The sequence below is a fragment of the Dermacentor andersoni genome, chromosome 1 (assembly GCF_023375885.2).
Source record: "Dermacentor andersoni chromosome 1, qqDerAnde1_hic_scaffold, whole genome shotgun sequence".
NCBI lineage: Eukaryota > Metazoa > Arthropoda > Arachnida > Ixodida > Ixodidae > Dermacentor > Dermacentor andersoni.
The window spans coordinates 399,447,648-399,462,146 of NC_092814.1; the positions used below are offsets into that span (position 1 = coordinate 399,447,648).

Sequence of the window (14,499 nt, forward strand, 5' to 3'; positions counted from 1 at the left end):
ATTGTGGTCGGGGTCAAGGAGCTACTGTCAATCTCGTCACTGTCGCTGCTGCCGTCGCCACCATCGCACAACTTTGCCGTCTGTCGAGACAGCACATCTTCGGCGATCGCCTCGTCGGTGGCCTCATCGCAGAAGGAGGCAGCACTGTCTGCAGTCAAAAACTCCTCCATTGACGCACTACCTGTGTCACCAGTAGGAACGAGCACCCAGAGCTCGGTTATGTCAGCGGCTTCCACCGTGTTGGTCTCAGTGGGTTGGGGAAGTTCGTCCTGACACACAAAGCCCGCCTTTTTGAAGCAGTTGTGTATGGTTGACCGCTTTACTTCATACCATGCACCATAAACGAAGCGCATGGCTTTCAAAAGGCTGATCTTCAGGTCAGGGGGCCCGTCTGCATGACCCGACATGCCAGGAGCTGCGCGGTCAATGGCTAAAATTAGCCACTCCAGCATGCGCCGCCGATACAGGACTTTAAAGTTGGCGATCATGCCGGCGTCCAACGGCTGCAGGCCTGCCGTAGTATTCGGAGGCAGAAACATCAATTCGACAGATGTTAGCTTCAGGTTAACGCTGTGTGCGCTACAGTTGTCAAGTAGCAACACTACTTTTCTTCCTTGGCCTTCAATTATACTGTAGAACTCGAGCAGCCATTCTTTTAACAGGTCGCGGGTCATCCACGCCTTCTTATTGTTGCGATAGCGGACCGGGATGTGTTGATTTTAAAGCACATTGGCTTCTTTGATCGCCCGATCATGAAAGGCTTGAGACGATGGCTCCCGTCCATGCTAACGCACAGCAACACGGTCACCCTAAGTTGCGAGTGCTTCCCGCCAGGGCATCGATCTCCTTTAAGAGCATGAGTCTTCGACGGTAACATTTGAAAAAACAAAGCAGTTTCGTCGCAATTATATATGTCCTTCTCCGCGTAGCGCTCCAGCATGCCGGGCAGCTTTGTCTGCAGCCACTGCTGCTTTGCCTCTGTGTCCAAAGACGCCGCTTCCCCTACCACGTTTTTGTAAACGATTCCGTGTCGCTCTTTAAAGCGCTGAATCCAGCCTCCCCTAGGCTCAAAATTTGGGCGTCCCAGAAGAAAAGCGAAGTTTTTCACTTTGGTGGCAAGTATTGGCCCACTATAGGCACATTATGCGCACGGGTTGTGATGAACCACTGGCAAAGCGCCTCTTCAACATCGGCGTACAAAAGGTCTCTAACCCTTTTCCGCTGATCGGCATGGCCGCTCTTGCCTTCACAATCGCGGTGCTCCCGGTTTTCAAGATGGTTGATATCGTCGACTGGGCGAGCTCATACTTCTTCACAAGGGCGCTCAACTTGAAGCTGCGTCGAGAGTCCTGCAAAATATCCATCTTCGTGTCAAGCGACACAGCTTTGCGCTTTGTCGGTGCCATCTTCGAACTGTGTTGTACCGTTGGTTGCATGCTGCTTCAGTGGCGTCAGCCTGCTATCGCGAGAGAGAGAGAGACTGAGTGCGGGACGGGCGCCACCACGCCGCTTTGCTTGTTTTTTTTTTCTTTCTTACGGAGCGACTGTGGCCGATGCGCATGAAGCAGCTAGCGCCATCTTGTGCCGCGCTGCGCCTACTAGGTACTCTCCGGTGGCCTCTTCCCCCTCGTTCTCATCTCTTCTGCCTGGGCCATCTTGAGGAGCGTCCATGTGCAATAACCAGGACCAGATGGACGCTTGTCCAGCCTCAACATATTGGCCATGGGTGCACACGATCAAGTTTCCCAGACAAGCGTGCCTTATTGCAGTTTGTAGTTTCACTGCTGCCATCCAAGAATGTGGCATACCACACCCGAGAACAAAAGTGATATAGTTTTCTCAATAAAAAGGGCAATTAGCTGTACCGAAGAAAGTGAGTTGGAAGCATTGCTCAGACTTGCAACGCCAATTCCGAGGCCGATCATAATGTCTACAACCCCCCAAACAAAAACACTGCCATGCGAGGAAGCTTGATAAGCCAGAAAAGATGCATAAAATGAAAGACTGGTAGTTATGCCACCTTGAAGTCACTGCACCAGCTTTTTGTGGCATCATAAATTTTGATAGCGTCTGCTTGGGTCTAGTTAATTCTGTTTCTGTAACATGGACTACATTGTATTCTAAAAAAGCCATAGCAACATTCAAGAACGTTTACTGTGTCACAGTAGTTGCAAACCATGATGCGACACAGACATACAAGCACTGGGGCTTTGATGCAAAATTAAAAACATGAAAGTTTGACCTTCATTTTTCTCTCCTAATAGTCAACCTCTTACCTTGCATATAATGAAAATGGAGTTTTTAAAAGAATACTTGATTATTAACTGATTTAGCATTTCTTTTGCATCTTAAAGTGCACATTATTGCTGGAGTGCTAGGTATGGCCTGCGTCTATGCTTATGCTGTCATGTGTGACCCCTGCAGCATTTTGGAATTCTCACTGTTTCGCTTGGAAAAGCTGGGCATTGTATGCGACACACACCATGAGGAGTATATTTTGGTGATGAAGTGTTTGTTTTAACATGGTGTGATGCGCAATCCGTTATGCCACAGTCTCTGTGAACAATTTTAATCTACACATGCACGCCAGCTCTGAAGCATCCACACATGGCAGCTTGATGCTCTGCACAACAGCACAGTGGATTGTGCTGGAATGCTGTGACATTCGAGAGATTTAAGAACAGGAGCCCAGAAGAAAGTGTTGCTGCCACTGTGCGTGTGCGAGGGGCAATTGGCGATAGAACTTAATCCTCCTAGACTTATGTGGCTGCTGGCTGGGTGCTATTGCTGCTGCTGTCTTGATCATGCTAAAAAAAAGAAACACGAATTCCGTACCCAACACTTGTATTGAACGTTGGGCCCCCAGCACAGCAGCCTGATGCTTTGCCATTAGGCCACAATCGAACGTATACTTCTAGCGTGCCAATGTGAACCAGCTCTTTGAGGTGATAGTCGCATGATGATGATGACGATGATTTGCACACTATGGCACATACTCACAATGGGCATGAAGCGGGTGGTACATTTAAATTTTGTAGAATTATATTAAGAAATACAAGCCAATATAAGAGTTGTCGCATTTGCATAGCAGGGTGGGTACATGTTTCCTTTACACCAAAAACAATGGATTGAAATGGGCAAATTTATAGCATTTCATTAACCGCTTCATAAAGCTGTTGCTTCAGATAAATTCAAAAATGTGTGTTGGATCTGCATAATATTTTGTTTGTGGGCATGCTGTTTCTTGTGTGCCACCCCAGTTGTGCCAAAAGCTTTGCATGCATCAACAAACACATCAGTGACAGCTCTCGTGTGGCACGAAATCTCATCAAATTTCTGAGTAACTTGTAACATTCATAACCAACAAATGAGGCAGGCTATTGCTTTCTCTCATCTCAAGTAAATAGACATTGAACAATAAATTGGTACTCTTTTCTAGGTTGGTTATTGGTTTGATAACTTGCAGGCTTAAAGGTTTTGGTTGGAGCACCACGTTCATGGATTTCCTTGGCTGATGATGGCAAACAAGTTACTCGCTCAGAAATTCGCACTACAAATAGCTTGATGCTAGTGTATTAAAACAAAGATCTTATTAAAAACTGAAGTTGTCATCATTTATTATGTATCATAGCTTTGATGTATCAGCTGTCCTCTTGATGCATTGAAATGTTTTGAACACTGGAATGTGAAATCAATTGTGCTTTAGAATAGGAAACTGGGCAAATTGGTCAACTTTAATGGTAGCTACACAAATGAAGACAGAAACCAAGGAAAATAGAACATGCACTGTATGCAGTGTATGTCCTATTTTCTTCTGTCTTCATTTGTGCAGTGCTGCCATGCGACCAGTATTTGTGTTGCTTGCTGGTGCATGATTGTAAATCTGCCATCTGCGTGTTTGTGCCACTCAGAGCTTGAGGCTGGCAAGATCATAAAACACAAGCGCCGCAAGAAGAAAGCATGTGTGCCCAAAGCTCTGGACCTCAAGAACCTGGTGGATGCCCTGCCCGCCGTGGTGGAGAGGACAGCTGTTAAGCCAGGGTGGGTGTCTCTTGTGTTTGTCTAGGGCATTCAGCCTAGCATTGTACCGCTGTCTGGGCAGACAACAGTTTGTGTGCAATGAAACTTGACCCTAGGATGCACGTGCGCCGTCTGGGTTCATTGGGCTGGCTGGGCACGGATGGGCCCATCCCCCGGCGGCGACTCTGGGTGTGCCTTGTTTGGGCAGCCGTGGCGCTGGCGACAGTGGCCTTTTGCTTGACTGCAGCTGTCACTCGTGCAGTGGTTGCAGCCAGCTGCTGCATGGCCAAAGCGGCGATGCAGCAGCAGGTCTGGGACCAGCATGGAGACCACAGGGTCTATCGTCAGCACTATGCTGAGAAGTGCAGGCAGGTCCACGTGGATACACAGAGTGCCAGCAGCGGTGGACAGAAGCGCAAGTTGGAACAGGTCTACGTCGAGTAGCACGACAAGCTGGCTCGGTGTGGCTGGGGCTGCTTACGGCAAATCGTGTAGGAATCGGAAGCCTCTGTTATATTTACCTCTTATATATCTGCAACCTCTTATATATATTTACCTCTTATATATCTGAATATGAACCTGGCAACGTTTAACGCAAGAACATTATCTAGTGAGGCGAGTCTAGCAGTGCTATTGGAAGAATTAGAGGGCAGTAAATGGGATATAATAGGGCTCAGTGAAGTTAGGAGGCCAAAAGAAGCATATACAGTGTTAAGGAGCGGGCACGTCCTGTGCTACCGGGGCTTAGCGGAGAGACGAGAACTAGGAGTCGGATTCCTGATTAATAAGAATATAGCTGGTAACATACAGGAATTCTATAGCATTAACGAGAGGGTGGCATGTCTTGTTGTGAAACTTAATAAGAGGTACAAAATGAAGGTTGTACAGGTCTACGCCCCTACATCCAGTCATGATGACCAGGAAGTCGAAAGCTTCTACGAAGACGTGGAATCGGCGATGGGTAGAGTGAAAACAAAATACACTATACTGATGGGCGATTTCAATGCCAAGGTAGGCAAGAAGCATGCTGGAGACAAGGCAGTGGGGGAATATGGCATAGGCACTAGGAATAGCAGGGGGGAGGTATTAGTAGAGTTTGCAGAACAGAATAATATGAGGATAATGAATACCTTCTTCCGCAAGCGGAATAACCGAAAGTGGACATGGAGGAGCCCGAACGGCGAGACTAGAAATGAAATAGATTTCATACTCTGCGCTAACCCTGGCATCATACAAGATGTGGACGTGCTCGGTAAGGTGCGCTGCAGTGACCACAGGATGGTAAGAACTCGAATTAGCCTAGACCTGAGGAGGGAACGGAGGAAACTGGTACATAAGAAGCCGATCAATGAGTTAGCGCTAAGAGGGAAAATAGAGGAATTCCAGATCAAGCTACAGAACAGGTATTCGGCTTTAAGCCACGAAGAGGATCTTAGTGTTGAAGCAATGAACGACAATCTTGTGGGCATCATTAAGGAGTGTGCAATAGAAGTCGGTGGTAACTCCGTTAGACAGGATACCAGTAAGCTATCGCAGGAGACGAAAGATCTGATCAAGAAACGCCAATGTATGAAAGCCTCTAACCCTACAGCTAGAATAGAACTGGCAGAACTTTCGAAGTTAATCAACAAGCGTAAGACAGCTGACATAAGGAAGCATAACATGGATAGAATTGAACAAGCTCTCAGGAACGGAGGAAGCCTAAAAGCAGTGAAGAAGAAACTAGGAATTGGCAAGAATCAGATGTATGCGCTAAGAGACAAAGCCGGCAATATCATTACTAATATGGATGAGATAGTTCAAGTGGCTGAGGAGTTCTATAGAGATTTATACAGTATGAGTGGCACCCACGATGATAATGGAAGAGAGAATAATCTAGAGGAATTCGATATCCCAGAAGTAACGCCGGAAGAAGTAAAGAAAGCCTTGGGAGCTATGCAAAGGGGGAAGGCAGCTGGGGAGGATCAGGTAACAGCAGATTTGCTGAAGGATGGTGGGCAGATTGTTCTAGAAAAACTGGCCAGCCTCTATACGCAATGCCTCAAGACCTCGAGCGTACCGGAATCTTGGAAGAACGCTAACATAATCCTAATCCATAAGAAAGGCGACGCCAAAGACTTGAAAAATTATAGACCGATCAGCTTACTGTCCGTTGCCTACAAAGTATTTACTAAGGTAATTGCAAATAGAATCCGGAACACCTTAGACTTCTGTCAACCAAAGGACCAGGCAGGATTCCGTAAAGGCTACTCAACAATAGATCATATTCACACTATCAATCAGGTGATAGAGAAATGTGCGGAATATAACCAACCATTATATATAGCTTTCATTGATTACGAGAAAGCGTTTGATTCAGTCGAAACCTCAGCAGTCATGGAGGCATTGCGGAATCAGGGTGTAGACGAGCCGTATGTAAAAATACTGAAAGATATCTATAGCGGCTCCACAGCCACTGTACTCCTCCATAAAGAAAGCAACAAAATCCCGATAAAGAAAGGCGTCAGGCAGGGAGATACGATCTCTCCAATGCTATTCACAGCGTGTTTACAGGAGGTATTCAGAGACCTGGATTGGGAAGAATTGGGGATAAGAGTAAATGGAGAATACCTTAGTAACTTGCGCTTCGCTGATGATATTGCCTTGCTTAGTAACTCAGGGGACCAACTGCAATGCATGCTCACTGATCTGGAGAGGCAGAGCAGAAGGGTGGGACTAAAAATGAATCTGCAGAAAACTAAAGTAATGTTTAACAGTCTCGGAAGGGAACAGCAGTTTACGATAGGTAGCGAGGCACTGGAAGTGGTAAGAGAATACATCTACTTAGGACAGGTAGTGACTGCTGATCCAGATCATGAGAGTGAAATAATCAGAAGAATAAGAATGGGCTGGGGTGCGTTTGGCAGGCATTCGCAGATCATGAACAGCAGGTTGCCATTATCCCTCAAGAGAAAAGTGTATAACAGCTGTGTCTTACCAGTACTCACGTACGGGGCAGAAACCTGGAGGCTTACGAAAAGGGTTCTACTTAAATTGAGGACGACGCAACGAGCTATGGAAAGAAAAATGATAGGTGTAACGTTAAGGGATAAGAAAAGAGCAGATTGGGTGAGGGAACAAACGCGCGTTAATGACATCTTAGTTGAAATCAAGAAAAAGAAATGGGCATGGGCAGGACATGTAATGAGGAGGGAAGATAACCGATGGTCATTAAGGGTTACGGACTGGATTCCGAGGGAAGGGAAGCGTAGCAGGGGGCGACAGAAAGTTAGGTGGGCAGATGAGATTAGGAAGTTTGGAGGGTCAACATGGCCACAATTAGTACATGACCGGGGTAGTTGGAGAAGTATGGGAGAGGCCTTTGCCCTGCAGTGGGCGTAATCAGGCTGATGATGATGATGATGATGATATCTGCAACCTTCACCGATACACTTGCCATCTTGTTGATCCCAATCTTTCGGGCGCACTTCATTATTCAAATTTAGCCATGCGACTACAGCATGCTCTGTGTGGTCAATGTTTAGAGCAATCAAAACTTTGATTGGAGGTCTGTTTGATTTTTAGGCATAATCTGTGTTCAGCATTGGGAGTATAATTGTAAGTTCTCATGGCAAAGCAATTCCTCAGCTTCCTGAACATGTTTAACTGCTAGGCCTAATAGCCAAACATTGTCAACATGAAGGAAGCTGAAATTCATGCATGCAGGCTTTCATCTGATGGTGCTTTGTCAGAGATAGGTCTGCAGCTGACAGCTATGAGGAAGTTTGTAAGTGTACCTAAAATTCTGGCAGTCTGTGATAACGTAGTGTGTTTCCACGAGCTTTGGACTGAATTTATGAACTGTTGCTGATGCCTATGACACTGCATGTGAAGTGAACATGAAATTTGTGGTTACAAAATACTTTATTACGCTTGACCAGCAGAGAAAAGTGTGCAACTGACACTTCTGGATACTAGTAAAGTAAAATACAACAAAATTGTTTTTTCCTTAAATTAATTTCTCTTGGCTGCTCAAATGTTTTGAATGACTTACGGTGACCTGCCGAGTCTGAAAGATGGTTGGCAACTGTAATCTATTGACAACTACATCCTACAAATGCTGACAAGAGGTGCTGGTCAAGAGGTGCTGGCACTTGTGGTTGTCAACATAGATGGAGGATGTGGGTTCAAAACCGTGCTGCCGCTGGTTACCCACCGGTCATCCAAATAGGCATAGGTGTCCCTCGGCCCGGCACTTTTTTCTATAGGGGTTAACGGTCCTGGGAAAGGCACCTGTGCCATGCAAATCTCGTCGAACCCTCAGGACATAACACAAGCCTGTCATTGTAGGGTCTGGGCCACTTCCATGGCAGTAATTTTCCATGCAGCAACCCAAAGTACCTATTAAGCGATATTCACATGGGGAAGCCGTTGATGCGGAGAATATGACGTCAGGAGCCATCATGATGCTTTGTACTGTTCTCTCACTCACACAGACTGTGTGGGGATGTCAATCTTGGTAGATGGTTATGTTGGCGTGTACTCTGAAGACCAAGTGTACACGTGGGCATATGGGACCTGCTGTGGTGAGTGGGATGAAGAAAAAAAAGTTGTCCGATGGTTACGATACTCCTTGATGCAAAATTTGAGTGCAGCTCATTACATGTTTTAATTTCGCAATATATTGAGGCAAAGAATTTGAGACTAAAATCACCGCACCGACTGGCAGAGGGAGGGGGAGTATGGGAATGCTGGTGGCATCGGAGCCAGCTGTGGAAGAAGACGATAACAATGACCGTGCGAGCAGTGGTATGAGCACATCCGTGCAGTTACGCCAAGGGACGCCTACAAGCCAGCTGTGGTAGAAGACAAATGCACGAGCAGTGGCATGGGTACAGTTTGCCGAGGGATGCTGGCCCAGGAATGGGTGCCGAAGAGCTGCACCATAAAACAGAGATGCTTCCTCACCGAGTGTCAACAGCAGGCGTTCGTGCCACTGGAAAACAATCACTGCATAGTGGACAAGACCGCCAGGCACCCGCTAAGCAGCGGTCCCCTCTGTACTCCCAGTAAGTGTGGCGAGATAAGTTGCTAGACTAGTCGGGAAGATCTCTGCTATGTCCGCTGGCAAAAGGGGAGATTTTGCACCAGCTCAGCAAAATGTCTCCAATCCCCTGGCAATGTCTAGGTCAGCCCTTTGGCCCTGAAAAGGCATCACATTGTCACGTGATGTGCACTCCCTGTTGCGAAGCGAGGTATTTGTCCTTTGTGTGAATACAGGTGGGGATTTTGTCAGGCTGTGTGGAGAAACACCCCTTTCCAAGTGTTGAGGTCCTGTAATGGCTGAACACCAGGCTGGGAGCACATCTGCACGTATTTTACCAGTAGGCACCAGGTGGCAGCTCTAGTCTGCCTCCTACAGCTGCAGCAGATGCACCAGGGCAGTCTTTCGTTGAACAAGGTGCACACATAGACCACACCTAGAAATCCCTATAGGGTGCCTTTTCAAAAGTGCAATCCTCCACAAGTAGCTGAACACCAGGCCTGGGGGACATATCTACCCATTAGAAAAGCTGGTGGCTTTCTGGCAGCACCGGGATTTGAACCAAGTGCAGTAGAATCTGTGATGCAATCACTCGATTTCGGGATATGAATTTTTCAAAAGTCCCGGTCCATTGGCTTACAATGTGCTAAATTTCAAGTGTTGCAGCACAAGGCACCGACGTGCACTGAGCTGGGCAGTGCACGAGCGGCCCGAGACTCACCATTCTTGTGGCTTCGGCTAGCTTACGTTAGCGCTCCTGAAATTCGTCCTGTGTCATCAGCTTCTCCGAGCAGGGCACTTTAGCAGGAAGTTTTGATGTGCTTGCTCAGCACGAATCGCTGCAGCATGAGATGCCAACCCATGTTGAGCTGGTGAAGCCCAAACGACCCAAGGCGCACATTGTCATTTTGCAATTGTGTAGTGTTTTAAGACGGTGACGGGAAGCTGAAATTAAATTGAGCTGATGGGCAACGCCGGAATATGATGCCGGCAAAGTGAAAGGTGACGCTGCCTGCGCTTTTGAGTCTCTTAAAAGCGTGCAGTACACTTCAAGCAGCCATGGAAATGGTTGTGAAGCAGATGGGTCAAGATGCTTGTTGCAATAGGATTGGCGGCAATAGCTGTGAATACTTTGTGTGATGACCCTGGAGAAGATTTGCTGGTGTAGTAAGAGAAACTAAGTGCACACTGGCGTTTTCACGTGAGAAGGGCAGCAGAGTGTGCAGGGAAGCGGCTGCTGTTCTTGATCGTGCTTCCCTTGTTTACACGGGACCTAGCAACCAGAAAATGTATCGTGCGATCGCAGTTTGGCGATTTACTGGCCATTGGTGCCGAAAGATCGTGTTTTGCGGGAACGTATTCACCTGTAAACTAGAAGGGTAACTATATCGAGTCATTTCTTGTTCTCAGTGGCAAATGTCGGTGTCGAGTAATTATATGTAACAGGATCATATCGATTTTTTTACGTTTTCAGGTGATGCGAATTGCAGGTGATAAAAATTTTTGTACTGTTCTGAGTGATTCATATAATTGAGATTCTACTGTATCTGCCGCATCCAAGGTGGATGGCCTACCATAGAACTGGAGATACAAGATCTATTGCAATATTAGTTACAGCTAAGAGAATATTTCTTTGCCACTGACACATTTCTCAGAGCAACTAGCAATAGCAGTCATTGACTTATGGTGCCAATATATGGCATTGTGCTTCTTTTTCGTGGATCCAGTCGCAAACTACTGTAAAACCTCATTAATTCGATATCCCGGATAATTCGAAGGTTTTCTGTGGTCCCGTATTTTCCAATGTAAATTTGACCGGATAATTTGAACTGGCGGCCTAGGCCAACCCGGTTAATTCGAAGATTCGGGGTACTATGTGGCAGTTCCCGATCCCCATTTTACCGCAAACACGACGAAACGACGGCCATTCGGAGCTGCGAGACGCTGCCGCATAGCAATCGCGATTATTTATAGACGAAGCGCCTGACCCGTAGTACTGCTAGCACAAAAATCTGTACACGGTACGCCCCGCTGAAATGCACGCCTGCAGAGAAGACGTGCTTCACTGCAACGCAGCGGGCATACCAGATTTTGTCACGTGCTCTCGTCCCCCACTCTGCACGCTCCTCGCAGTCGCAGTGGTCGCAGCATCAGCACGTGTTCCGTGCCGCTGCCACTGGCTGCCGCTCGCCCATTCTCTCTTCGTGCCTGCGGCGACGTGTGTGCTTGCAATGCCGGTCTGCGCTGTTTCTTTGTGTGCGGTGGTAAGGGGTGTTGCAGCTAGCGTGGCGTTTTTTTTTCCTGAACTGTGCAGAAGTGCCATTGAGCGAAAATGCCAAAGTATGAGACTTTAACGCTGTAGCAGAATTCTGCTTGATCCAAGAAGCGGGTGAGAACACGTGTTCCGAGACCGAGTTGGCTGAAAGGCACAGCGTGCCCCTCGACGTTGTCCACAATATTGAAGCACAAGTCGACGGTACTGGAGGCCTGCAGCAAGACATATTCTTCGAAGCGGTTGCGAGTACAGGATCCCACCTACCAAGATGTGGAATCAGCTTTACTTCGCTGGCTGCAGAAAGCAAACGCAGCCCACCTTCCCGTCAATGGAACGATACTGCGGGAGAAGGCCTACAACTTGGGCACGAAGAGTTCAAGTGTAGCAATGGATGGTCCAGCCGTTTTAAAGAGCGCAGTAATTTGACCTTCGTAGCCATCTATGGTGAGAGCGGCAGCGCAAACGAGAGCGTAGTCGACGACTGGAAGAAACGCACATTGGCTCCGTTGTGTAGCGAGTATAGTGCAGACGATGTGTACAACCTTGACGAGGCACTCCTTTTTTACCAGATGCTGCCCACAAAAACGTTCGCAGCGAAGGACACTGGTCAAGGGTCGAAAACAGGGCAAGGAAAAAAATTACCGTTCTGTTCAGCGCGAACATGTGCGGTAAACTCAAGCTGCATCTACTCATAGTTGGAAAGAGTGGGAAGCCTCGCTGCTTCAAATATGCACGGCTGCCGCCAAGGGATGAGCTTATCTACCAGCACAACAAGAAAGCCTGGGTCACAGGCGCAATACTTGAAGATTACGTTTCACAGCTTGACCGCAAGTTCGTGGCTACAGGCAGGAAAGTACTCTTCATTGTTGATAATTGCCTGGCGCATGGTGACACCCCACACGTGAAAGCTATCAAGATGGTATTTCTTCTTCCGAACACCATGTTGATCTCGCAGCCAATGGACCAAGGTGTCATTCACTACACGAGGAAGATTTACAGCCACCACCTGCTCAAGCGCATGCTCCTTCGCTACGACAATGGCAAGGAGTACTCCATCGACCTCCTCGGGGCCATATGTCTTGTGTATGCATGGAAGCAAGTGGAACCCACTTTGACCATGCGATGTTTTGAACATACTGGCTTTTCGAAGGAAAGCACAGTCTATGCTGATGCTGACTATTCCTGTGCACTTGATGAAGGAGGAGCCGAGTATTGCGACCGCATCAATGCACTCTGCGCAGAGGATAGCGAATCCGGTGCAGTCGGCTTCGCCCAGTATCTAAACTTTGAAAATGATCAACAAACGTGCTACTGAGACTTGGAGAGTGAAGCTGCTGCTGGTGCGAGCATGTGCGATGACAGCGACGACGCTAGCGAGCCCTCCCGAGCACCCGCTCTTGGGGAAGTTATCGGATCGCTCAACGTTGTCCGCAGTTCTGTTGAGTACCACGGTGGAAATTCTCAAATGCTGCACGTAGTTGGCCAACTAGAAAACATAACCCCTGGAGCCTTGAACTACAGGACGTGGCGAACCAGCATCTCTGATTACTTTAAGTAATCCAAAGATCGCTGAATAAAGGTAGCAAATTCCTGAAGCGAAATTTTTTGCCTGGGTTACATTTTTTGTGTGTTCGGTTAATTCGAAAACTCGCATAATTCGAAGATTTTTTGTGGTCCCGATGACTTGGAATTAATGAGGTTTTACTGCACTTTTTGCTGATATAAATGCATACTTTTATAAGGGATAATATTAGATATAACCAAGGTATTTTAGTGTTAGCTGCAATTTAGTTATAGTTAGATTGGACATTGTAAGTGATTGGCTGTTGACCTTAATATAACGAGGTTGTACTGTATAGTCAATTGGTCGTTGACCTTAATATATCGTATTAACATCTGTCGGAGTAGTAGTATCAGAACCAAAGGCATGACACAATGCTGCTTACTTGGGGCTCTCCTGGAGTTTGTCTCTGCCTGCACACCTGGGAGAATCTTGTCACCTTGCTTGGCTGTAGTATATTCCAAGTGTCATATTGATCCGAATCCATCATCTTGAATTCATGCGAGCATTTTACCATCCTGGCGCTTGTTTTTTTAATGGAGGTGCGCTTCGAAGAGTTTGCTTCCTGGTTTCTTGTGAGCAAAACACGTTGACATGTCCTGCTGGCTAAATTCCTTGCATGGAGTAAGCCTGTCCTTGATATGGAGTTTAAAAATGTTTGTGCAGTGAATCTCAGTCATGGAATTATCTGCTTCCAAAACTGTAGCATCTCTAGGGAAGTCCTTAATTTTGTGCTGAATCTCTCACTACATTTCAGGAGGACACGACGAAAGCCTCGGGCATCCAAGAGCTTCCAAGCAAGCAATAAGTTACTGTGAGTCTTGTTCACGTCTATTGCTCGAATGCTGTGCACCTTGGGAGTGGACATTTTGAGTGAAAGCCAAAAGCTAGCTTTCTCTAGTCACCTGCAAGTTTTTTTTAAAATGCGAAAGCATTACTTGGCTCATTCTGCAACCCTGCTGTGATAAGAAAGCCGTGGTAGAAAAACGGCTCACAAATTACGTCATCTTCAGCTAACTAAAAAAAAAAAAAAGTGGCCTTGGTGAGGATTCGATTTTCTGCCCCACTGCTACTGCTCTGTAGGCGAGCGCGCTAACCATTGCAACAGGCAACAGGGCTGAATATCTTTGAGACAGCGCACGCGGCTGCGCTCTGCCTGGTGGGCAATTCACTAGATGGCACATCACAGGAGTTGCGCCACCGCTATGGGGTCTTCATCATTTGAAATTGAATTGCTCACGTCTACGTCATTATGCGTGGCAGCAAAACGTAGCCAGAGGTGTCAGTTCACTGCCGACGAAGTATGAGACCATCACAACGCAGCGAAACATGCCAAGTGAGCTACAGCAGCGAAAAAAGTTCACCAACCAAGCCCCCGCGAAAGGCAGAGTGAGCGGCTGTGGAGCGAGCATGGCAAGGTTCAGCGGCTGCAGCAAGACAATGTGCACCCATGCTGCTGTCAATCAACTTGGACCCGTAGATGCTGGAGCCCAGGGGCTGTGACGCGAATAAGATGCAACCTTCAGGTACCCGTCGCACGACGACTATGACATCCCCCCGGAGTATGAGGTGGAGTTCACCTACGAACTATGCCTGGAAAAGTACTGTCATCGCTTGGCA

The 14,499-nt window shown here is 47.2% G+C and overlaps 1 protein-coding gene across 1 annotated transcript in view; it reads left to right on the forward strand.

Moving 5' to 3' along the window:
• LOC126518596 (uncharacterized) overlaps nt 1-14,499 on the forward strand; it is a 79,437-nt gene that overhangs the window by 34,508 nt on the left and 30,430 nt on the right. The window contains exons 6-7 of the mRNA XM_055064938.2: nt 3,912-4,041; nt 13,637-13,693. Of these exons, the coding sequence (XP_054920913.1) occupies nt 3,912-4,041; nt 13,637-13,693 (187 nt within the window). The remainder of the gene's footprint in view (nt 1-3,911; nt 4,042-13,636; nt 13,694-14,499) is intronic.